The following is a 22,901-nucleotide window of genomic DNA, read 5'->3' as shown; positions in this document are numbered from 1 at the left end:
TGGGGGGCAATCATGATCCCGTGACCTCACCCCGCATAACCCCGCCAGTTTAGTTTACCATAACTGCGATCTGACAAGGATCAACAGCTTACTACCGAGTACTCAGCCATGGCAGTGCAAAGTCTACTAGATTCTCCCCGAAATCATCATGACATTCTAATGGATGATTCTCCACATCCAGCCGAACCGTCGATATGGTCCGATCGGGCCGTGCAGGAAGCATGCCTGATGCGCTACTTTGTCGAAGAGCTAGCCCCATGGGTAAGGTCTACTCTCGCAATCCTCAATAGCAACACGGCCCCTGAAAATGTTGGATGCAGTTCGATTCCTGCGATGCTGGTAAACATTTTGCCCTTGTAATGCCCGATCGCGCGGCCCAGTGTCCAGCCTTGCTCTACGCTGTCTACTCGGCCGCTGCACGACACCTCGGCCGCTGGCAATCCACGGGGACCCGCCCGGTCGCCTTTGCGGGGAGACATCTCCCCAATCTTGGGGATGGCATGGCCCTCGACTACCAGTCCCTCTGCATTTCCCATTTGGTGTCAACAGATGACGCCGAGATCCACAACGTGGATCTGCTGGCAGCGTCCGTCATCCTGCGTCTCTACGAGGAATTCGATGGTTAGTCAGTTCGTTCAACTGCATTAGAGTTTGGATTGCTAACAGGCAGGGACCACAGCGGCCCTGGCTGGCGTTGACGGGAAAACCCATCTGCGTGGCACCCAAGTGTTCCTCAACGCTCAGGGCCACGCTGCATTGCGCTGTGGCGGACTCCAACTTGCGGCCTTTTGGGTTGGCATCCGACAAGAATTTCACAAGGCCTTTCTCGAACAGCGTGTCGCCGAGCTCGATCTGAGCTGCTGTGACGGGTCTGTCTATCGACAGTTGAATTCTACAGACGATGCCACCTGGGCGAATCGAGTGGTGCTGCACTGTGTCGATGTGCTCCGGTATTGCTATGGCGAGGAAGGTCAGACTCGGTGGCAATATGAGGAACTGTGTGCCTACAACCAGCAATGGCAAGCTCGGACTCCGCCTACCTTCGACCCCTTGTATTGTCGACCTCCGAACACTGCCAAGGGTGAGGTATTCCCCGTTCTGTGGTATTTGGATGACAGCATCGGTGAGGGCTAGACTTCATAGTTTAGAAGGAGAAGAATCGATACTGATAACGCTTACAGTCACGGGAATTCAACATTGGCACCTTGCACGTCTTCTCCTGGCCGTATTCGACCCTACAGTGCCCCGCCTTGGGCCTGATCGTAAGGCAGCCATCGCACGAAGAGAGGTATTCCATGTACAATTTCGCCAGTATTCGAGTCCGATTGCTAACTGCGATAGGCCGAGGTCAAGCACCATGTGTTAAGTCTTTGTGGGATAGCCATCTCTAACAAGACCGCTCCAGCAATCATTTCCGCCTGCATGGGAGTATCCATGTGTATGCTGTCTATTCTTCATGGCAAAGGGAGTTTCTGACTGACTAATGATTTCAGGTGGTGACCGCATGACCGATAGACGGGAGCAAGAGGCCCTGTTTGATATCTTGCTCAAGACCGAGCAGATCCATGGACTAACTACCACCTATGCACAGAATAGTCTCCGGGCGGCCTGGGAATGGGATACTACAGTCTCGCCCAACATCTGACAGGGTTCTTCGTGCACGGAGTTGCTCTTGATTCCCAGAAACGCACCTATGGTTGCGTCGTCACAATTGGGTGATTGTAAACTGTAAATCAGCTCTGTTGCACCTCTTGAAACCTTAAGAGCCTCTACCCCACCCAATAACCCTGCACTGGTGTGCAGGATAGCTTCAGGTCGACTCCACGGTACTGCGCCGATGATCTGCTGTCAATATCGTCTCAGTGGCCTTGCGAGACTTTTCGTCGATGTGATTGCTATTATATCGGCCATATCACCCCGCAAAGTCATCGGTTGAACGCCACATAGCATTTCTCTCAAGCGCTCTGCGAGCATGTGAGACTCGGATCTGAAGTTCAAGTGTACTAGGTTTAAACCTTCCAGTCCACCCATCGTAGTCACATTGTCAACAGAACAGCCCCGACCTGCCTCTCCAACTCAGCCATTCCCAGCCCTGCACCAGCATTGGCCAGTACACATAGCTCTTTAACTTTGACTTGGCCTTTATACTTCGCCCACGATAGTCTCGTTACACTATGGCAAACCTCTGCCCAGAGGATCAATGGCAGGTAACCTGCGCATCATCCACGGTCCTCCAGACAATGGTGTGACGATTATGACACACTGCCCATGTTCGCAGCAGGGTGCAGATGGTTCAACTAGCTATATAAAGCATGTGCTTATCACAGGTCCCACATACCCCTGGGTGTGTGCCCTTCAGATGCCCTTGTACTTGAGCAGCTACACTGCAACCTGCATCTACAGCTATTCAGCATGTCTAGTTTCTTGGCCTGGGCCTTGACCGTCCTTACAACCACGGCATTCTTCAAGCATGCCTACACTCGGCTCGGATGGCGGCGTATACAGTTACTACAAGTTCGGAAGCGCACGACGAACCTTCCAAGTGTGGAACACACGGTCATTCCCAAGCCCCGCCGATGCAGATTGGAAGTATGCAGTGCATGATGGCGGCAAGTTCTTCCTGTGGGATCCGCAGGGCAGTACCCAGACGAATGGGGGCAGTTGGGTAGCGACCAATCTAGGCGGCTACACCTATCCCGGCTTCGGCGGGTACTGGTACTATCTGCATTTCAAGGGATATCGGGCGCATACGCGGCCTCATCGGGGCACAGCTGTGACGTTGGGGATTGCTCAGGTTGAGCCTCCCTCTCCGTTGCCGAATTATCGCGGTCTCAAGGTCTCGGGTGATTATGTATTGAATGAGGACAACGAAGATACTATCGATGTTATCTTCGTGTCGACAGGTTGCCATGATGATGAAAATGATGTCGTCGATGTGTAAATGGAGGCTAAGTGAGCCTTGCAGCCAATTGGATGGTGTGGCACGTATGGGTGCACCCGAAGGAACAAGACTGGCTCTCTGCAGCTCCCATAATCATGTTGCCCTGAAAAGTTTGCTCCGCCGAAGGAAAGTTTTCTGCCAGAAAGCCAAAATTGATTTCCGAAAGATACGTGCCAGATTTTCCCATGGCCTGTAACGATGCCCATCAACAATCCGAAAGTTTGAGGGAATCCAGCCCAGTCTAGATCCAGCCTAGTCAAATATGGATATTATGAAGGTGATACATTTTCCAAATTATTCGTGAACATCGTCATCAACCCGCTCGGTCATCATCTTCACTCGTCGAACTCATCATCCATGTAATGGTCCCCCTGTGCCTGCATCGCCTGCATGAGCATCGCCTGGAATATGCTGTTCCCCCCTTCGCGGAGGCCCAGTAAGCCATATTCGTCAGTCATATCGTAGGGGTCATCATCAGAGTAGTCGTCGAGGTCGGAGTCGCCAGCGATATTTTGCGGACAGTCCGGATAAGGCAGGATGTCAAAATCGACGGACGTATCTTTAAACATGTCCTTAATGCTAGTACAACACTGCTCCGGTGTCTGGCCAAATGGGATCTGCTGACCCGGGAGTTTGACGGGGTCGGTGATATCCACGGCGAGCATCTTGACGCTCTTGAGTGCGGGAAGGCGTCCCTGGCGACGCTCCTGTGCCAGTTGCTCGGCCAAACCTCGGACGGAGATGTTACAGTCCTCGACGATGAGCTTTTCGAGGGTGGGAGGGAACTGGGGCTGCGGCGGCAGGAATGCTTGCTGGACGGTCAGTCGCCGGAGCACGGAGAAGTCGCCCAGCGGGCCGATCTTCGCCTGGCGGGCCACATAATCCTGGATGTTCTCTCGCTCCCAGGGTTCGCGGTTCCAGGTCATTGTCAAGCCTTCTAGGGTGTCCTTGTGGGGTAGGAGCGCGGCGCTTAGTTCGGGAGCGGTGGGTTCGCGAACGGGGCGGAGGTTATGAGGCTGGTCCTCGGGGTCCGTGGTAAAGTTGTCGTAAGTGAAGGAGGTCACTGTGCGGCATGCACGGAGTAACTTGGTGACAGAGGGGGCATCGATATGGCAGAGGTGTAGGCCGATCCGGCTCATGGTCAAAGACTGTGGAGTCCAGCAGGCGGGGAACAGGTCGTCACTGAGGTGGGCTTCTTCAATATCTATCGAGCGTAACTGGAGCCGACTGATCATCTCCTCATAAATAGCGAGCGGGTAGCCCTTGAGGAGGTCGTCGCCCTCGAACCACAGGTCCTCAAGTTTCGACAATATGGCAGGATGGCGCTTCCAAGCTTGTTCGAGTGGCTTCATGGCAAAGTAACCTCCCGCCAATGTCAACATGCGGAGGTTTGGGGCTTTCAGGATAAGCAAGACGACCATAAGACTGTAGTCGAACTCCTCTTCCTTCAAGACGGTCATCCAGTCGCGCTCGTCCTCCTTGTCCAAGCGGAGATCACGTATGGATGAGGTAAAGAGCTTTCGGTCGTTGGCGGTTAGAGGCTGCGGGCTTTTATGAAAGACATGATGATTGTGGTCCGGAAGAACCGAGAGGCTGCGGATATGTTCGCCAAGACTGGGGCGGCGGAGGACGGCACGAGTGATGGAAACGAGGTTTCGCAGATCGCCAGGGAAGCCAGACAAGTCAACATGCTCGAACAGCAGGGGCTGGGCGAGTCCGCGGAACAAGTGGCACACCCGACACAGATTGTACAAATCGATGATTTCCTGGGTCTGTGCGCTCACTCCCTTGCCATTGTTCCCCGGATCCTCCTCATCAGTCTCATCAGTCTCATCATCTTCATCCTCGGCGACCCAAGGAGAGCGTGGGAACAGTCTATCGGCAGGGGGTTGTTGAGATTTGGTCTCGGCGCTTTCATCGGGAGACTTGGTGGTCTGATCCTGTGGGTTGGAAGGATTGCTATGGGCAACGGAGGAGAAAATCTGCAGAAGCAGCTCCCGGGGGAGGTCTTGAATGTGAACCATGGTGTTCAAGAATGGTTACTAGGAAAGTGAGGTAACGGGACCAGCAGCACCTAAGGCCGCCGAAACAATAGAGAAGGATAGGAAGGACATTCGAGATGGAAGCATTGGTACCAGATCAGAGCAGAGGAAAGCCAGCCTAGTACCTATACGGAGTACCTGAGCTGCCAACTAGAAAGACGGTGAAAGTTGAAGATCAAGAAACGCGTCGCGTAGGAGATTAATTGATTGATCAACTCGTTATTTTTGGGATTAATTGACTTCGTGACGCGTGGGTCACGGGACTGGCAGAAACTCCCCACCGCTCTGGTGCCTTGGTGCCTCATCGCCTGATTGTTGTGTTCCGTCACTCTACTGAGTAGTAGTTACTACTAGTTATGGTCACTGTTCTCAATACATCTGGAGTTGTCGGTAATTGCTCGCGACAATGGCAAATAGCAAGTAGGGAAGGGGAAACCAATACCGAGACCCTAAACAAACTTTTTGACACTTTAGAACTTCACTCTACAATCGTTGCAGGAAGGGCTCGCTAGGACCAACATATATATTCGGCAGCACTACTCTCTGTATCACAGAGTTCAAGTTCGGCAACAACGATACCCCGACAGTTGGGCTCACTAAGGCACTCGGTGTTATGACTGGAGTATTTCTGATCCAACTTAACATGTAAGACAAACAAAATGTCATATAACTAGTACCTGATCATCATGGACGAAACCCCGGTTCATGACGTCATCACGTGTCCTGCCCCCGCCCTGCTTTTGTCTATCTACACCCTCACCCATCCTCTATAAAGTCTGTCACTGGTCATTATCCCTCTCTACTATACTCCGATACTAGTAGTGACACTTTGTCTATAATTACCCCTTTCTCAATTTCACCATGCCCGACTTTTACCCTGCTCTTCGCAATCGCCGCAACAACGAGCTCGCCCGTCTGGCGGAGGAGCATCTGCAGCATGACCTGCGCTCTGAAGACCGCGACGCTCTCACCACGGCCACACAAAAGGTCGCCTGGTGGACAACGATTGGCTCAGCCGTTGGTCTCGGACTCGGTCTTTATGCTGCTTTCCGTCTAAGAAGTTCACGCAAGGCCTTCTTCGAGGTCTTTCGCGCCCGCGAAAAGCCCACTCACGTTGTCTTTGCCGGCGGACGTTCTGGTATTCACTAATTCCAGTGCTCCTTCTACTAGACTGCTGTATACTGACATTGCTGCAAAACAGAGCCTATCCCAGATATCACTCCCCTGCTGAAACCCACCACCCTGGGTGATTTCACCACCTATTTCTTTGCTAGCGCGGGAGGGTTCTTCTTAGGCGGCGAACTAGGTAAGTTTCTTCATCTGAACGATCTCAATACCCTAACTAGAGGGCTTCTACTAAGCAATCACCCCAATGTAGGTTTCTTGGGAGGAGCATGGAGCGGAAGTCGCTGCATCACGGCGGACCCCGATCGAAGGCAGAGAATCGAGACGGCCTTCCGAAAATTCCGGGCGGAGGTACTGCGCAAGGAGGCGGACGAACTTGATCGAGGGCTAGATGTATCCGATCAGATGTTCTGATCGAGTGACATCGTGAGGTGGGAGGAACATAAGGATACGCTCTCTTGTCCACGAATTTTGAGGAAGGCGACCCTACGACGGCTTGCCACCACTAATATGACCCGCTATCAGTTGATATGACGAGCGAGACGAGTGTATAACTACGAATTTAATCGAAGTACTCTCAAACCAATCAAATAATTAAATCCACCGGGGTTTCATTTTTCTTTTCTTTTCTGTTTTTTCCTGTTTCTTTTCTTTTTATTTTTAATGACCTGCAGGAGTTAACAACCCCCAGGCCACAGCCAGCGAAGCCATTCTCGAGCACACGTCTTCCAGCTTCCCGAGAAATAATGCTTAACCAGAACATCTGGTGCAGTCTGATCTTCGCCCTGGAGGACAGCAAAGGATCGTCGTGGAAGGATAATTACGTCGCGAACGCGAACCACCTCGTGGAGATCGCGGAGCTGCTGAATCTGCTCATCATCGCATTGTAGATATTCCAGCACCGCATCTGTCCAGGCACTGGGACCGGTCCAGCCCATCACGTCGATATCTGCATCAGTCTCTGCGGTCTGAGTGGAGATATAGTGGGCTGTGCGGTCAACAATGGACTGCAACACGTCACGAAAGATGGGGTGACCAGGAACAGATGCCATGGTCCACTGAACAAACTGCGGAGATCGAGGCAGGCCAGTTGTGGCGGCATCGCCCTCCAGGCCCACAATCACAGCGGGTGGTTCATCAACGCCATCGTTGACTGCACCCATGACTGGCCACGGCAACGGGTGGAGAAGGTGGACATCAAGATCATTGTAAATCCCACCCCGCCCGAATAAGATCAAGTAGCGACAAAAGTCGGACTTAAGGATAGGAGCGGGTAGGGCTTGGAATGTGGCTGCGTATGACCCAGTATCATCGAGTTCCTGCGCAAGTTCGTAGCAGGAAGACTCCCTCCAGTACTCGACTTTCCATCCTGATTGGAGCCACGAGGTGCTATGTCTATCCGGATAGAAGCTGGATCCGCGGGGTCCTGGTGTCGAGATGAAGAGTTGGTGGACTGTCTGTGGAATGGCAACCTTGAGAGGGTTGATCGTGCCAGGGTCTTGCTGTAGAAGCGCCTGGGACTGTAATTGTGTGAGGCAAAATACAGCGAGCAGGCCTAGCAGGACGATTGCCTGGATAACCCACAGGCAGCGACGCCGCATTGGCAGGGCTAGAAATGCGAGCTATAACGTTGGACCAGTAACCACGCCTTTGTCAATCAGCACATCGGCGAGGCATGGCCTGACAAGTGGGGGAAAAGCTTCCATGACCGATTCTCTTGCGTTGGACCATGGGGACTATTTAAAGTCTTGAACAGTTCTTCCTCAGTGGATTAGCGACCCACCCGGCATGTTTCGGAAGGGATGCACTTGGTCTGCGCGCATATGAGAGAGAGCGAGAGAGAGAGACGGAGGTGAGGGTTGGAGTGGGGATGAGTTAAATCTGTGCATGTAGTCTCTGCGGAGGGTTGTTCTGTCGCTTAAGCTGAAGTTGTAGGGTGATTCTATTTCGCCAGAGTACGATGATACCTTGCTGTTTTGAACTCGAATCCATCTTCAAGGTGAGGGTGTGTCCCTGTCAGCTTCGACCCTGAATGCTCTCTCACATGCACGATGTTCCGGGTAACCAACTCACTAACGAAATAGCTCCCCACTCGGCTTCGGCACCAATTCACTCCTCCAATCCGCCATCACCATTGCCCCTGCCCAGACTTACTAGTGCCCCAAATATGTCCCTAAACCCTCCACTAACAGAACTGCCCGTCAGGCAGACGAATTAGGGTTGTGGCCGGCGCCGAAAACGCTTTCAGGACCAGCCAGTCGGAGCAGCACCGAACGACGCCTGCTGCTACGAGGATCAGGTGGGAGATCAGTCATTGTGGTGTATTAGCGGCTATTCATCGGGTGCGGCTGGACTGGTGGCGTGCTAGGCACCGCTAAGATGAAGCCTAAAACAAGGTCGTTGGAAACAGGAGAATCAGAACAAGTCTGGACAAATTGCGGAACCTGCAAGGTAATACTTCATAATCACATCAGCCCTAGTACCCAACAAACCTTCATCGTGATGAAGTTCATATTCCTAGATGTGTCAAAGACTCGCGCGCTGTATTTAATTGAGCCCAAATGCAAGAACCAAATTGTAGCGACGCGATGCAATGCACCGCAGAGAATCTCTGCATCCATTTCCACCCAGCAGTAGCCACCGACCGAGTGGACCAACCAGGATAGAGTAGTAGTCATAGTCGTAGTAGTAATAATGGCAGCAGTAGTATATACATTCCGTACAGTGGGGGGAGGGAAATAACATGCAATGAACAGACAGGTAGTAGGTACGAGTAGATGCCGGCTAGAGGAGAAAACAAAACCATAGACGCATAACAAAATCATGACATGAAAAAACCATTCCTCGGAACTCATCGAAAATGACCCATCAAACACCAATTCCAACACCGCAAAGTTGAATACCCCAGAACAGCCCAGCTCGATCTGGGAGATTAGCAGAGAGGGAGGCGAGGGTGAAAACCCGTGAAGAATCCGCCGGGTCCCGGAAAGACTCAACCCACCCTTAGGTGGAGGCGTTGTTGGCGCACGTCCAACTAGCAGAGGAGGAGCTGTCGTGAATGGCCTTGCCAGAGACGTAAAGACCCAATCCGCACTGGTCTTGTTAGTATCAATGTACAATTGTAGAACGGGAATAGATAAGTTGACAACATACGATAGCGCAGGCAATGGCAAAGATGATGAGGTTGACAATGGTCAGGAAAATCTTTCTGGGCGAGGCAGTATACTGTCCACGGTTCATGACCAACCAGAACATGGCAGGGAGTCCGTCTGAGATGAAACGATAAGCCTGGGGTTCCACCGCAAAGGCGGAAAGGGTGAGAAGGGGGACTTACAACTGAACCAACTACCGAAGAGAGAACTCTGCAATCACAACACCCGTTAGCGACAACACGTTTACCGCACCTCAGGGGCTAGGGAAGCATACGATCAAACTCAACAAATCATTGAACACGGGAATCGACTCGGCAATGATCCAAGCAATCACCCACACGCCCAGTGCAATGGCGACCCAGGATCCGACAGCCGAAAGACTGTTTGTGTGCATCTGGGGAGAGCCGCGCCAGACGCGGACGTAGATATACTTGGACGCGACATGACCGAACACAACTCCGGCAATGATCACCTACCACCGAGAGCATATTAGTATGCAAAATGGAAACGAGATATGGAGGAGACACTCACGGTAGGAATGGCAATGCCGTATGCAACCTTGCTCATCAGCGGACCGGCAGAGGACAGAGCCGGGGAAGCAACGTCCGGACCGGCGTAGCGGTAAATGACCATGGCGGTGACGATGTACATGGTCGTATCGGTGACCTGCAGCATAGCCAGCGACTTGGGGAAGTCGCGAGGATCCTCCATTTCCGAGGCAAATCCGAAGAAGGCCACGTGAGCAACTGCAGAGTAAGAATTAGGAAGGACGCCCCGAGAAAAGAGAACAAAATGCAAAGGGACATACTGAAGGCGAAGACGATGTTGGTCACTGATAGGAAAGCGGTCGAGAAGCTAGGATGGGTGGTGATGTCAACCTGCACATGATCAGGTGCTTGCACGGCGATGGCCACCATGGTAACGATCGTGGCAACGGTGATACTGGTACAAGCTGTTGAGAAGGTCGTCAGTCTCGGTCCGAAAACCAAGCAGTAAAGAGGGGGGTTGGGTTGGACATACACGCAAGAGACATCCAATACACCTTGCCCATGGTGCGAGGCAAGGCACCGATGAAGCTGACGATCAAACCGACGACGCCGAAGACGATGGTGCAGGTGCCGTGACCAGTGATGGTGTTGAACAGCACGGTGAAAGTGAGAATATGACTGGACATCAAAAAGATGCAGAACAGCAATTGGCCAAAGAATAGAATCTCGCGGCCAATGCGGCCAAAGAGAATTTCTCCCGCATCACCCATGCTGTGGACTTGGGGATAGCGCAGCTTAAACTGGCCGATGACATAGCCAGTGTACCAGGAAATGCCAGACAGACCTAAGATAAGGAAGATGGAGCTGAACAATGAATATTAGCGAGGATACAGAATAGAATGAAAGTTGACAAAGTGGAAGCACTCACGGGACAATTCCGAGAGTCGCCACGGCCGACGGCAGGGACAGAATTCCCAGGGAGATATTCTCCGCGATCATCACTATCACATTTCAGTTCAGATGGTGTTCCTTGACTCTTGATGGAGGTTATGTTTGGGGAGAAGCCCCGAGGAACCTTACATATACCGCAGTGCCACCATTTCATGACACGATACTTGACCTCACCACACTCCTCATTGCCAAAAGGGTCATTTTCCGGGGGGGATTCATGGGCGGAGATCTTCTTCTCGGCCAGATCATCAGCCATGATATCGGAGTCGTGGTGGACGGCGAGAGCCTCAGGATCCCGGGTAGTGGGAGCCATGGCGAGAAGAAGAAGGGAGCGGAGCGGAGAGGTGGTTGTAACTTGTCACGCGGAAAGAAGATAGAGGTGTTACACTAAGAGAAGGAAAGAAAAAGGAAGAGGAGAGAGGAGAGAGAAACAAGAGCAAGACAGAGAGAAAGGGAAAGGGAAAAGAAAGGGTAAAAAAAAAAAGATAGAAAGTTTGACGGTAGCGGAGGGCTGCAGACAAGACACACCGGGGGAGGGCTATACGTATTATGGGCGGGCGGACGGGGAGTGGAGGATGGGCTGGCCTTTGCTTGACTAGTAGATTAAATAGCAAAGTACGTAGCAGTAGAGTGCACCGTAGTATCTAGCACGTAGCACGTAGTTATCTACCGTTGGTTATTATTAAGAAAGCTGCGGGTTTAGGCTTTTTCTGCATTTCGCTCAGATTGTGGGGGGGAAAGGAAAAGAAAAAACGAGGATGAAGTTTCGCCCGTGGCCACAGCGCGGTGGAGCCATCCCCGAGCCCGATAATCAATCTCCTTACGTTAAAGGCAGACTAAGTCTGTCTGTCCGGTGGTTCAGTTGGGAAGGCAGAGCGAATCACACTGGAGAAGTCGGGCTGGATTTCCCCCAGAGTACCACCCGCTGGGTTGATCACTCCAACGGAAACTCGTTACCTGGAGAAATCCATGACGGTGAACTGTTTGACGTGAGGTGACGGTCGCAACATCGAAGCGGATAGAGTTTGGGGCACCCCAGGCGTTTCCTGATCAATCATTCATCATCTCCAAATGCTAGTACGTACTTAATAATTTATTAGACTGCTCACTAGACTACCAGGCTAACTAATGTCTGCGGTTATGCATGTGCCATGGGTAAGTAGGTACTGGTGTAATATCTGATTGAGGTAAGAACTCTGAAATAAAAAGTATGCTTTCAACCAAGATGCCCCGTTGCTGGTGGATTCTACGTGTACTGCCCGGTGTACCTGATGGTAATAGTGTGTATATTTTCAGGCTGGTTATCCCCTGTTGCTCTTTCTAGGACTACGGTGTGCACCAGTTATGAATCATTATCCATCGTAATAATGACAACCGAAGAGGTACCATGTATAATAATCATGATAATGAAGAGGAGGAAAAAGAACAAGAAAAGCGAGGGTAACAGAGGCAAATTGACGAAAACGGACAAAAAGGCGAAAACAATTTGAATAGAGAAAAGAATTTATTAGTAGTGAGGAAAATGCGAGAGGGGCGCATGGATGTTTCTGATTGGCCCAGAGCACCAAGCTAACTGAAAAGGGTTGCTCACTAGTTCAAATCAGGACATGCAGACGCTGGCTGCTGAGTCAGGATCTGGGCGATGAAGGGGCAATGGTTCCAATAATTATTGTCCATCATGGAATGAATATATGAACAGCCGAAGCGAAGGGAGGTTTTCATTGTTTTTTTTTTTCTTTACTTATCCGCTTGGTCAATGATTTGACTCAACAATGGGCCTCGATCTGACAGGAATCTGGACAAGGACCCTTAACCTTCACCGGACCATTGATTTCAGCTACATTCTTTTCCTTGGTGTACCGAACCCAACGTAACCACTATACAACTAACAACATGGAATTAAATAAGTGTTTAATGAACTGTTGCATTGGCGTTCCTTTTCCTTTTCTCCTTGGCTCCTCTATCTCAACCACGTGGATCCATGCTAGTCTGTAGGGTTAGGGCCAGGGCGCTGGTAATTCTGGGGAAATGATGGCGATATGACCAAACTAGGTGATTATGATTTTCATAATTTATTTATCGCCGGCTTTTACACGGGATGGTTGATAATGCCCTTTTGATATACTGATAAGGGAAAAGGTGTGAGTGAGTATATGTTGGAAGGTTTGGTCGTTGATCCGGTTCCTGGCCGGTTAGCCGGACCCTTCATTTCCTTAACCCACGAGTACTAGTGATCTAACTGGATAGATAGCCGGTAGACAGGAGTACTAGTACTACTGTACTCCATACTGCCTATCTCTCAATTTTCCAGCTCCCCCTTCCCGCCTTCTAGAACAAATGTGTTAGGGCTTGGCTATGGTTATCCCCGGAATCAAACAGTAAGCAAGGCAAGAAGCGAAGAGGAAAAGCAAGAGAGAGACCGAAAAAACGATCGATCAAGACAAACCAGCCAGCTCGGGATTCCGGGGATTAGGCGGGCTCGCCAGTTAGCTCGTGTCGCTTCCCCATTTCCCTGATGTTCCATGATACAATTGGATCAGAATGTCACACTCCTCCCCCCTTTGTTTCCTTCTTCCCCATACTTTTTACGACTCAGTACTAATCCCGATGTGTTTCCTCATGGTCAACCTCAACCCGAACCAACCACCGGAAAGGAACCCGGCCCGGCTCCGGTACCACTGCCGGTGGATCTGTCTTGGCCCTAAACCGGAGAGTGAGTAAGTATGTATCTCGATAGTCGATAGATACTGTATCTCTCTCCACTCTCTAGATACGTCCTTTCTATGTACTACTAACTGTTGAATATAATCGCACTATCTATCTTCCTATCAAGTCTGCTTACCCACTGTGGATGATCAAATAGAAATTCCCACTTTTTCATCAGGCAGCTCTGCCGACCATCCAAGGCCAAGGCTGGGGTACAAAGTCTACAATCTACATACATAGTTAGGCAACTACCGGCTACAAAATCTTATTACTCACAGTGAGGCTATGCCACGACATCCCGATGATGTCTTCAGTGGCAACAGCTGTATCCCTCTTTTCTTTCGCCAGTGTAGAGCTATCTCCCCGACGCACCCGGGGGTTCATCCAGGCCCACTCCGTCCCCCGCGCCCGTGTGAACTCATCCCCAGGTCGAAGCCTCGCTCGCTCGCTCATCTGCCTGGTCCGCCCACGTAATAAGCGGCCACAGGATTGGCCGTTGTGTCCGTGTCGTATGTCCTGCACATGAATGTCGCCTCCCGGTCGCGTATGGCCGCCATTCTCCCGAAGTGAAACTTGCATTGGCCGTGAGCGAGCGGCACCCACGGAGACCGCGTGTCCCACGTTCGGCTCGTCCCTCTTTATCCCGTCGAGGAGGGTCCTTGTACCTTGTTGTTACAGATGGACGTTGGTTCTTCCATCACTGATCGTCGTCGCTGAGGCCGGGGGTAAGTAGCTCGTAGAGAGATGGGAGGGGGCCGAGAAAGGAAAACTGCGAGTGATCAGCCACGATGAACCGATGTGAAACCGCCGTCCCCATCCTTGCGTCGGCCGATTCGCACCTACTTACTAGCTGGACTACTAGATAGTTGCCACCAACCAGGCTGTGGAGGGCCCCCTCGGTGACCTTCCGGGGCAGGTCACCCGGCTCAGAGGTCCATTCGATTTCTGCTGACCATCGTGATCTACCCCCATCATCTGCCATCGACTGACTGGAGGGTCTTTGTGGACTAACTGGAAACTGGACATTCATTCATCGGGACACACAATCAATAAGGATGAAATTCGGTTATCTAACAGTCAGCTCCAACAGTGAAGTGGCAGCCAGGGAGGAAGGGGGGGGGTTGCCTCACTTTGTGTGTAGGATATGGTGATCGACTCCGATGATGTCGGTTTCCCCTGGTCGCCTCTCCTCCTTCCCTTCACATTTCGCCGCTTTATCCCCCGGGGAGTGGCCCTGAGCACTTGTTATCCCTTTGAACGTGCTGATGAATTCATTAAGAATACCGGATCTCACATTATGATCGATGAATGCTGCCTGGTGCTCGATGGAAATAGTCAGGAAGCCACGGCGAAGGTCTTTCGTCGAAGTAGGGCACATTGTCACGAAGGGATGGATATGAGTCCCGTTCTGACAAAGGCAACAGCTGTCGGAGATGGAGTTATCGAGCTCGTGCTAACGTAAACATATCAATAGCCCAAACGCTGCCGTATGATGGCGCTCTCACGGAATTTCAGCCGCTCTTCCAGAAAATCCATTCTTCATCCAACCTCATCTGCCCACGGCCCAATCCTAGTTAGAGACATATACGAGAACGACCTGAACAGCCTACATGGCCTCAGTGCTGCTGACGGTTGCCCCTTCTCGGTAGACGGCTGACCGATCCATTCTCACTCACGGGCAAGTCAAAACAGCTGCGAATGTCCACGGGCAATAGCACAAACGCCTCCAGTATCAGCCAAACCTTGTCGGCACGGGAGACTGCTTCCCCGGGGTCACACAGCTGGTTCTTCATACCAATGGCCCCTCGCCCTCTTGCCGTTCGGCGAGACCCGGAATACCAGTTACGAGGGTGGCGTCCCCCATCCCTATTCCTCCGAAATATCAACAACACGCCTCTTGGCCTGCAGCTGCAACAGCCAGCTTGGTGTCCTTCGGATAAAATCTCCCAGCCGCGTCATCTAGACCCTTATAGATTGGACCTCGTGGCGTCCCTGACATTGGAGTGTACGGACACGTCGCAGACCTAACGACCACAACATCCCCCCCTGATTCAGATCATAGTAACTTTGGGAGGAAAAGCATGCCACACTCCACTACCTCCGGAGAAATCAATGAGCGGAGATCCAAGAGAGCAACTACCTATTCTACTGAGGCGGTCCACTGGTTCTAGATGTGTTTCCCGTTGTCAATCCAGGTTGCCGGACCGGAAATAGCGTTGCCGACGGCTGATTCACAATTGGACTATTGGAAGGGGCTGACACAAAAGCCAATGAACCACGCTCCAAATCAGGCCGTGGGACTTGCAACCCAACTTCCAACCAGTAAATGCATGTTCTACCAGCGAAGATGCGATAGAGTAGTGTTGGGTGGCCTGTCTTTCCCATCTGGTGATCACTCGGAGGAGGCAGAGGCATTCGGAGGGTTTTAGCTGATACCTGTCAGATTTCGGAGGCTAAAAGTCAAACAGACAAACTCTTGTCCGACGGTCTTGAAACTATCAGAAGCAGACCAGAGGCTTCAATACCCGACTACCTTGGCCGTCATATCCGGTTCAAGGTACGGATGTGTGCCAATGAGGAACTGGGACTAAGATAACAACTTCGTATGGTAGTATTACCAAGGTTTAGCGAAAGAGATTACTACAAACGAGCAAGTAGGACAATAATAATTCCATCTAATACACTACGCATACACCCACAGACTTTGAGACTGGTTTGATGACGCGAGATATCTGACTAGATAAGACCCGTCTAGTAATGATCAAAAGGAACGATACCATAGTAACAGCAAACTAGGCCTTAATTCCCACACTCAAAACCCTCAACACTTACAAAGAAAGCTCCCGGACAGAAGAAGGGCAGAAGGACAGAACCATAACAAAAGGAGGAGGGAAAAGAAAAGAAAGAAAGAAACAAAGAAAATCAATTAGTAACAATTAATTGGTCATTCCCGCCAAAAGCTCTTCCTTAACGGTGGGATTAACTTCCCAAGGGGTTCATTTTTCTCGCTGGGTGTGGTGTTGTCCTCAACTTCGGGCGCGCTGGCGGCTTGAGACGTAGACGCGGACTTGGAAGTTTCGGGCATGGAGTTGGACTGGAGATCAGGCCCGGAAGGCTTTGTAGACTTGTTTCTGGAGGTGGTCTTGGTCTTGGTCTTGGGCCTGGATTTGGTACTGGCCTGCTTCTTCTTGATCACCTCGACCACCACCTTCGCCGGCAATAATCGGTAAGGAGGACGCCTGCCGAGCTGACCAAACGATTCTATATCGACGTAAGTGAGGCCCGGACGAGTGACGATGAGAACTCGACCCCCTGGAGCAGGTGCGCAGTCTGGAGTGCGGTTGGAACTGGTACCATGGTAGGTATGGCCGACCATGTTATCCGAGTTGTAGTTGAAGACAGACAGGTCGGGTAGCCTGTATATCACAGAGTTGCCGTAGATCCCTCCTTCAGTGTAGATGACCGCGTAAACAGCTTGCTCAAGAATTCTGTGGAGACCACTACTGCGGCGAGTTATTTCTGCCTCACTCTCCAAAGGGCGGAGAAGGAGTTGAAAGACCCGACGCCCAAGCAGCTCGTCTCTGAACTGCATCACCAACGCCTTGCGCCGGGCAGAGTTGCACCTGGCCAATTCCATCTCTTCAACCGTGCCACCATGGATGTTTTGCGCATTAGACTCAGAGATAACAGCAGACTTTAGCCATGCCGCACCAAAGCCGTTCCCTGCCCGGAGCCTCTCGTATAGATGCTGGAACCGCCGATGGAACTGAGGGTCGCCATCCACGTCAGTAGGATCAATCTTGCCGTCCATGAACCAGAAGGGGGAGTCGATGAGCGTAACGAAGATAAATTGGTAGAGCATTGCCTCGAGGAGGACATCACATAATGACCTACGAGCAGCAGGAGGACAGAGAGCCTTGATACTGTCCCAGTCTTCCTGGACGCATTGACCTTTGAGACTAGCGATAATCGCCTGTTTGTCATCTTTAGAGAGATGGCTTTCCTCGGTTACACTGAAGCTCCAAGTCCAACTCCTCAGCGAGATGTGCAGTTGATTGAATTCGTCATGCATAAGCTCGGGGTAACCTCTTCTGAAAAGGGCCGCGCTTGACATTCTTGTCAGCTGCGTGAAAAAATCAGAATATTCTTCGCGTGTGCCAAAGTAGTAATCGGTAGGATAGACGCGTTTTGACTCCGGGGGAGTCTCATCGCCCGGTCGGGCGGGTTCGGGGTCAACGCTAGCAGCACGCTTGAGGGTCTCAGACCGCCGCGTACGGGGGACCATGGTGTGGCAGCAGAGGGAGAATTGTCGATCCGATAGAAGAGGATGCGTCAACAAGTACAAAGGGTGCCAGACGAAGAGAAAGAGTAAGAATGGAATGCGGAATGACTAGAGGGAGAATCAAAGACTGAATTCAACTGCCTAGGATCTGCAGATGGAGAGGGGAACAAGATGAGAAACACAGAATACGAAGACACGAACACCTTGGCCACAGGACTGGCGGGCAAGGACATACGAAAAGGATAATAATAAATTGGATTACAACTGCTTCCTTACTACGGAGTAATTATATACCCTAGTATTTTATCCTTCGGTTGTGCCTTCAGCTGGGCCCTTCAGCTTGGTTCTTTTGCCCATTTAGACCTTATTACAAACATTGCTCTTTCAATAACTTGACCTCTGATTCCAATTCCTTGTATCTTCTTATATCGACCCTCTTTTTGGGGGGGATTATATCGCAGCCCATATTCTTCTCCTGTCCTCTTTGTTATTCAGTGTCTCTTCTGGACTGCGCCTCCGACTTCCCTCTTTGAGTTCCCAGAGTTTTGGATGGGAAAACTTTCTTTGTCCACATGCCGCTTTGGGTAAGGGCTTTTGCCAGGAAAGTATATATTGTTATATTCTCATGTAATGACTGTTACAATGTTAGAGACAGAGACATACAACAGCCACACACCCAAAAGAGAAGAGTGGGGAGTGGGATGGAGAGAGAGAAAGAGAGAGAGGAGATGAGGAGAGGAGAGACAGAATGACTGGAATAGAACATGCTTAATGTGTTGAGTTCTATATTGTACATTCATGCCAGCAGAGGCCAGAGGATATAAAAAGGTCAAGGACCGCTCTGGATGCCTCCCTCTTCATTCCATGGTTCCATCCTGTCGATTCAACCATACAGCTTGTTTGACCCGCTTTATACAGTCATTCTTTTCACTGGACTCTTTGTTTCTCACTCTTCTCTTATCTTCTCGTTTATACCCCTAGATCCATTCTTTGAAATGAACAACCGGCGATTGCCTGTGGGTATCGATCAGGGGGTCACAAAGACCGGCAAGTGACAGCCCTTCCTTTTCGCAGCTCTCTTTGTTTTCGTTTTGATTCAGCCCTTTGTTGAACCGGACGCTATGCTAATACATTGTTCACAGTGGTGACTTACTGGGACGCGATGAGAGCACGTTCCGTGGAGTGGACGCCCCCTGGTGCAACTTCTTGCATCATCCCTTCAGTTCTAGCCTACCCCAACGGCGAGGATCAGCAGTCAACATATGGAGAGGAGGCGCTACACCAAACTCCACGATACGCCTGGACTAAAATGCTCGTGGAGGGGGTACCCGAGGTTCGAGTTGCAGAACTGGACTTGAATGCTCTTTTCGGCGGTGAAGAGGCTTTCAATTATGAAAACCGCCCTGCGACGGTGAGATTAATCTCACACTTCCTGTCGAATATCCGAAACGCCTTTCGCAACGACCCAGGAATCCTGCGTGAACTAGGAACCGGAAACCTACCACACATCGACTGGCACTTTTCCTTGCCGGCTTCTTGGGGCGCAGAGGGCCTGGCTATTATGGAGGCCGCCATCAACCAGGCCGGTTTCCGACAGAACGAAGGTCGGATCTACTTTGCGACCGAAGGGCTGGCTGCGGCCATTGCTGTGGCAAACCGACTGAGGAATAAGTCGATGGCACAACCAGGAGACCGCGTGTTGGTCTGCGACTTGGGTGGTCTAACGAATGTAAGATTCCCGACGATTGATTCATCATCAATAAACTCACCTTAAGCAGGACTTTACTGCATTGGATGTTGTTGCGGTGCATCCGACCGAACCTCATCGTCTATTTTTCCAGAGATATGACGAGGACAGTAAAGCGGATTGTGCTAACCCCAGAATCGACCAATCGTTGTTAAGGCATCTTCGGAGGACCCTAGGACGGCCCTTAGGATCGGGAAGGGTCATGCATGTCGGGTTGAACGCGGCCATCGCAGCCAAACACGCCTTTGACGGCCAAAGCGAGGCCAGTGTCGACCTCAGCTTTGACTCATGGTATCTCCCCCGGCACTTTCGAGGTCAACAACGCGACGCCTTTGACCAGCAAGGGCGCAGATTCATCTTCTCTCAGGATGCCCTCCAGCAGAGCATGGGTCCTGTTGTGACCCAGATCCAGGACCGAGTGGCAGCCCTCATCGATAACTGGAATCCCAGCAAGATTGCCATAATTGGTGGGTTGAGTCGGTCCGGTTATCTGCAAGGAAGGCTGAGTACCATGCTTGCTACCAGGTATCCCACAATCTACCAGGTACCTATGGATTCCTTTCGCGGCAATGATGCGTATGTTCTACCCCCCGCTCCCATCGTCCCTGTCTCCAGCCGCAGCAGCAGCAGCAGCTAACTTTCAAGGTGCAGCATCACCGCTGTCGCCCCCGGCCTAGCCATCAAGGGGGGGACCATCACCCATCCCATGCAGTATCTGGGGAAACATACCTATGAGCTTGTCACCCCCTTCGTCGAGGAGCTAGGAACGGAGCTTGCTCCTCATCACGGATTGCATCGTCGTATAGCCTTTACTGAGGTACGCACTGGTCGCCCGCGGGGTTTATAGCATTATTTCTGTTACTGACAGCTGGGCCTTTGCGTTTTCAGGTGCAGGCACGAGACGGTGTACCTCCAAGGGGCGAAATAAGTACCGTTTACAGCATACAGCAAGGTGAGCATGTGCGTGACCTCGAAATCCGGCGGTATGATAGTACCGGAGGTTGGTAGACACCATAACCATCATTTCCTCTTGATCAACTTTGCGAACTGACACTTCCTAGTCTCTGAAAGCGTTGGCTTCGCGGCACTCTATTTTCCAGAGAACACGCACACTTGGACATCTGCAGATGGGACTATCAAGCACTACCGCCTTCGCGCATTCTGGCGTCTTGACGTTGTGTTACATGCTAAATTGGTTTGGACCTTCGAGGTGCAGGACCGTCAGGATCAACGGGTGGCAGAGGTAGGGACGATAACACATGTTGTCAGAGACCTCATCCCCCGCTGGGCATCATGATACTTGCGGATCTGTTGGCCTCTCTCCCGGGCCTTTACCTCCTTATATATTTGTTCTGGTTACAAAACAAAAGGGTACCTTCACAGTTCAGCGGTTGAGGGTGGGAGGCTTTTTTCCCTGGTTTTTCTTTTCTGGTTTCTTGGTATAGAGGTTTTCTTGTTCTCGACTGCGATCGTCTGTGTATCTAGAATGTAACTGAATATAGATTTCCTTTTCCCTCTTCCAATTTCATTGAACTTATAGCAATATGCCTTTGGATAACACACTCACAGACAATTGGGATGAAGGGCTACGAAGAGGGTTGGTGTTGGCGTTCCATTAATGCGGGCAGCATGTACAACCGTCGCTGGAAATAACCAAACTGACTTCCGGGACGAAGGGGCACGATGGAACACGACAGATAGACAATACATCGACTAGGATTGGACTTAGGTGGTACGAGAACTGAAATTTGACCGACAAAATGTGCTCAACATGTCAATAAGTCTATGGGTTTTCTAACCCCTCAGGGCTTCCTTCCTCAAAATCCAGTTCCAGAGATTCAAGAGGCGGTTTACTGCCGCCAGATGGTCTCTCGTAGGGGCGGAAGATCCCTGACCGGATCAGCATTCTCCTCCGTGTCATCATCTTCCTGGCTCTCTCCTTCCTCCTTGTCCATTCCAACGGTGTCATCGCAGTCATTGCTGACAGCAGCAGCTGCCCATAGTGCCCGGGCTTTTCTCCCCTTGGCTGCCACCAGTACTTCGGCACGGTTCACCATCCATGGGGGCACCGTACAGAAGTGTTTGAGGGAGATGATGTCGATGTAGCTATAGCTTGGCCGCGTCACAATCAAAACCCGACTGCCTTCGACGGGTTCAAATCCTGCATGGAAGGGATGGACGATCATCTGGCCCGACCAGTGGTTGAATTTCGGAAGATCTGGCAGTCTCACAATGTTCATATTACCGTAGAGACCACCATCGCCGTGAATGACGGTCTGAGCGGCAGATTCGAGGAGTAAACGCAGACTACTCTTGCGCTGGGATCGTTTGTACTTGGTCACTGGATCCCGAAGCAAGAGCTGGAAGAGCCGAGAACGCATCAACTCATCAGTGTAAGTCTTCACAAGCGCCGTGCGATGTTTAATTGTGTTGCGGCCGACGGGAGTGGGTGGGATGTTGTTCATCACGCAGGGTTCATCGTTGAGCTTTCCAACAATGATGGATTTCCACCACGCTGCATCCTCGCGGGAAACTTTGTGGTTTTGTTAGGGGTCAGTAAAATCGCATTTTCTGCCGGTGAGAAGTTTGAGGGAAGTAAGAAACAAAGACGGATGGGACGAAGGAACAAGAGCAGACCAAAAGATCATGATTAATTAAATGTAAAGAAAAGGGTGGTATGTGAACTGACCTTGTAGGAGCCTCTCGTACACGTACTGGAACCTCTTGTGGAAATCAGACTGGGGCTCTGAATCGGTGGCATTGATCTTTCCGTCCATGAACCAGAAAGGGGAATCTATGAACTTGGTACAGATGAATTGGTTCAACATTGTCTCAACCAGGATCAATCCGAAATTAGCCCGAGCGGCAGGAGGGAGGCTGAGAAGGATGCTATCCCAGTCTTCCTGGACACAGTATTCATCCAAGCTGGCGATAATCGCCTGTTTATCCGAATCCGCAAGATGAGAGAGTGACTCTCCCTTTCCCCACATGGTTGCCCATGTTCTCACCCGAACAAAGACCGACTCAAGAGCATGGCCGACCGTCACCTCTGCAGCTCTGGGGGTGGCGCGGGTGTAAAATACAGCTTTATGATGATTGATCATGTCGTGATACTCATCTCGTCGACAAAGGTACATCTCATTGGGGTAGATGGCAGGTTTAGGGACTGGGATCGGGCAATTCAGCGGGGTTTCCTCCATTTCCTCTTCCCGGGAATGCTTAGAAGGTTTTGTCTGGGTGCTAGTCGTCGCCATGGTAGTGATGATGATGATAAGTTCACGGAGGAAGAGAGGTAGAGAGAAAAGGGAATGGTGCCTGTGGGTGTGAGTGTAAAAGGGAGACAGGCCGAAGAAGGCAAAACAGGTGAAGAGTAGGAGAAGAAATATACAACAAAAATAGGGCAAAGCAACAAAGAAAAGCATCAAGAAGGAGTGGAACGGAGAGGTGTATATGGGAAACAAAAACGG

At 51.1% G+C, this 22,901-nt stretch overlaps 9 protein-coding genes across 9 annotated transcripts; 4 read left to right on the top strand and 5 right to left on the bottom strand.

The window, feature by feature from the left end:
* Positions 1 to 159: 159 nt before the first annotated feature.
* AKAW2_41325A (uncharacterized protein) lies at positions 160 to 1,645 on the top strand (the record flags this gene model as incomplete). Its single annotated transcript, XM_041689751.1, has 6 exons — positions 160 to 261; positions 321 to 621; positions 680 to 1,123; positions 1,182 to 1,288; positions 1,342 to 1,438; positions 1,494 to 1,645. 6 exons carry the CDS (start codon positions 160 to 162, stop codon positions 1,643 to 1,645), a joined length of 1,203 nt encoding a protein of 400 aa, XP_041543405.1.
* An 825-nt stretch (positions 1,646 to 2,470) lies between these two features.
* AKAW2_41324A (uncharacterized protein) lies at positions 2,471 to 2,941 on the top strand (the record flags this gene model as incomplete). Its single annotated transcript, XM_041689750.1, has 1 exon — positions 2,471 to 2,941. The coding sequence occupies one exon, from the start codon at positions 2,471 to 2,473 to the stop codon at positions 2,939 to 2,941; it is 471 nt and encodes a 156-aa protein (XP_041543404.1).
* Positions 2,942 to 3,276: 335 nt separating this feature from the next.
* On the bottom strand, positions 3,277 to 4,965 carry AKAW2_41323S (uncharacterized protein; the record flags this gene model as incomplete). The annotated part of the gene is made up of 1 exon (XM_041689749.1): positions 3,277 to 4,965. One exon carries the CDS (start codon positions 4,963 to 4,965, stop codon positions 3,277 to 3,279), a length of 1,689 nt encoding a protein of 562 aa, XP_041543403.1.
* An 879-nt stretch (positions 4,966 to 5,844) lies between these two features.
* On the top strand, positions 5,845 to 6,522 carry AKAW2_41322A (uncharacterized protein; the record flags this gene model as incomplete). The annotated part of the gene is made up of 3 exons (XM_041689748.1): positions 5,845 to 6,121; positions 6,185 to 6,289; positions 6,362 to 6,522. The coding sequence occupies 3 exons, from the start codon at positions 5,845 to 5,847 to the stop codon at positions 6,520 to 6,522; spliced, it is 543 nt and encodes a 180-aa protein (XP_041543402.1).
* A 263-nt stretch (positions 6,523 to 6,785) lies between these two features.
* Positions 6,786 to 7,709, bottom strand: och4 (putative alpha-1,6-mannosyltransferase subunit (Hoc1); the record flags this gene model as incomplete). Its single annotated transcript, XM_041689747.1, has 1 exon — positions 6,786 to 7,709. One exon carries the CDS (start codon positions 7,707 to 7,709, stop codon positions 6,786 to 6,788), a length of 924 nt encoding a protein of 307 aa, XP_041543401.1.
* Positions 7,710 to 9,111: 1,402 nt separating this feature from the next.
* Positions 9,112 to 11,012, bottom strand: AKAW2_41320S (putative amino acid transporter; the record flags this gene model as incomplete). The annotated part of the gene is made up of 9 exons (XM_041689746.1): positions 9,112 to 9,201; positions 9,262 to 9,377; positions 9,443 to 9,470; positions 9,535 to 9,732; positions 9,792 to 10,006; positions 10,069 to 10,212; positions 10,281 to 10,612; positions 10,677 to 10,749; positions 10,829 to 11,012. The coding sequence occupies 9 exons, from the start codon at positions 11,010 to 11,012 to the stop codon at positions 9,112 to 9,114; spliced, it is 1,380 nt and encodes a 459-aa protein (XP_041543400.1).
* A 5,337-nt stretch (positions 11,013 to 16,349) lies between these two features.
* AKAW2_41319S (uncharacterized protein) lies at positions 16,350 to 17,690 on the bottom strand (the record flags this gene model as incomplete). Its single annotated transcript, XM_041689744.1, has 1 exon — positions 16,350 to 17,690. The coding sequence occupies one exon, from the start codon at positions 17,688 to 17,690 to the stop codon at positions 16,350 to 16,352; it is 1,341 nt and encodes a 446-aa protein (XP_041543399.1).
* Positions 17,691 to 18,849: 1,159 nt separating this feature from the next.
* Positions 18,850 to 20,731, top strand: AKAW2_41318A (Hsp70 family protein; the record flags this gene model as incomplete). Its single annotated transcript, XM_041689743.1, has 5 exons — positions 18,850 to 19,416; positions 19,466 to 20,010; positions 20,080 to 20,251; positions 20,323 to 20,434; positions 20,496 to 20,731. The coding sequence occupies 5 exons, from the start codon at positions 18,850 to 18,852 to the stop codon at positions 20,729 to 20,731; spliced, it is 1,632 nt and encodes a 543-aa protein (XP_041543398.1).
* A 553-nt stretch (positions 20,732 to 21,284) lies between these two features.
* On the bottom strand, positions 21,285 to 22,856 carry AKAW2_41317S (uncharacterized protein; the record flags this gene model as incomplete). Its single annotated transcript, XM_041689742.1, has 2 exons — positions 21,285 to 21,967; positions 22,124 to 22,856. 2 exons carry the CDS (start codon positions 22,854 to 22,856, stop codon positions 21,285 to 21,287), a joined length of 1,416 nt encoding a protein of 471 aa, XP_041543397.1.
* Positions 22,857 to 22,901: the final 45 nt, after the last annotated feature.

The sequence above is a fragment of the Aspergillus luchuensis genome, chromosome 4 (assembly GCF_016861625.1).
Source record: "Aspergillus luchuensis IFO 4308 DNA, chromosome 4, nearly complete sequence".
Lineage (NCBI taxonomy): Eukaryota > Fungi > Ascomycota > Eurotiomycetes > Eurotiales > Aspergillaceae > Aspergillus > Aspergillus luchuensis.
The sequence above is the reverse complement of the archived record's forward strand: the minus strand, read 5'-3'. Positions and strand labels throughout refer to the sequence as shown.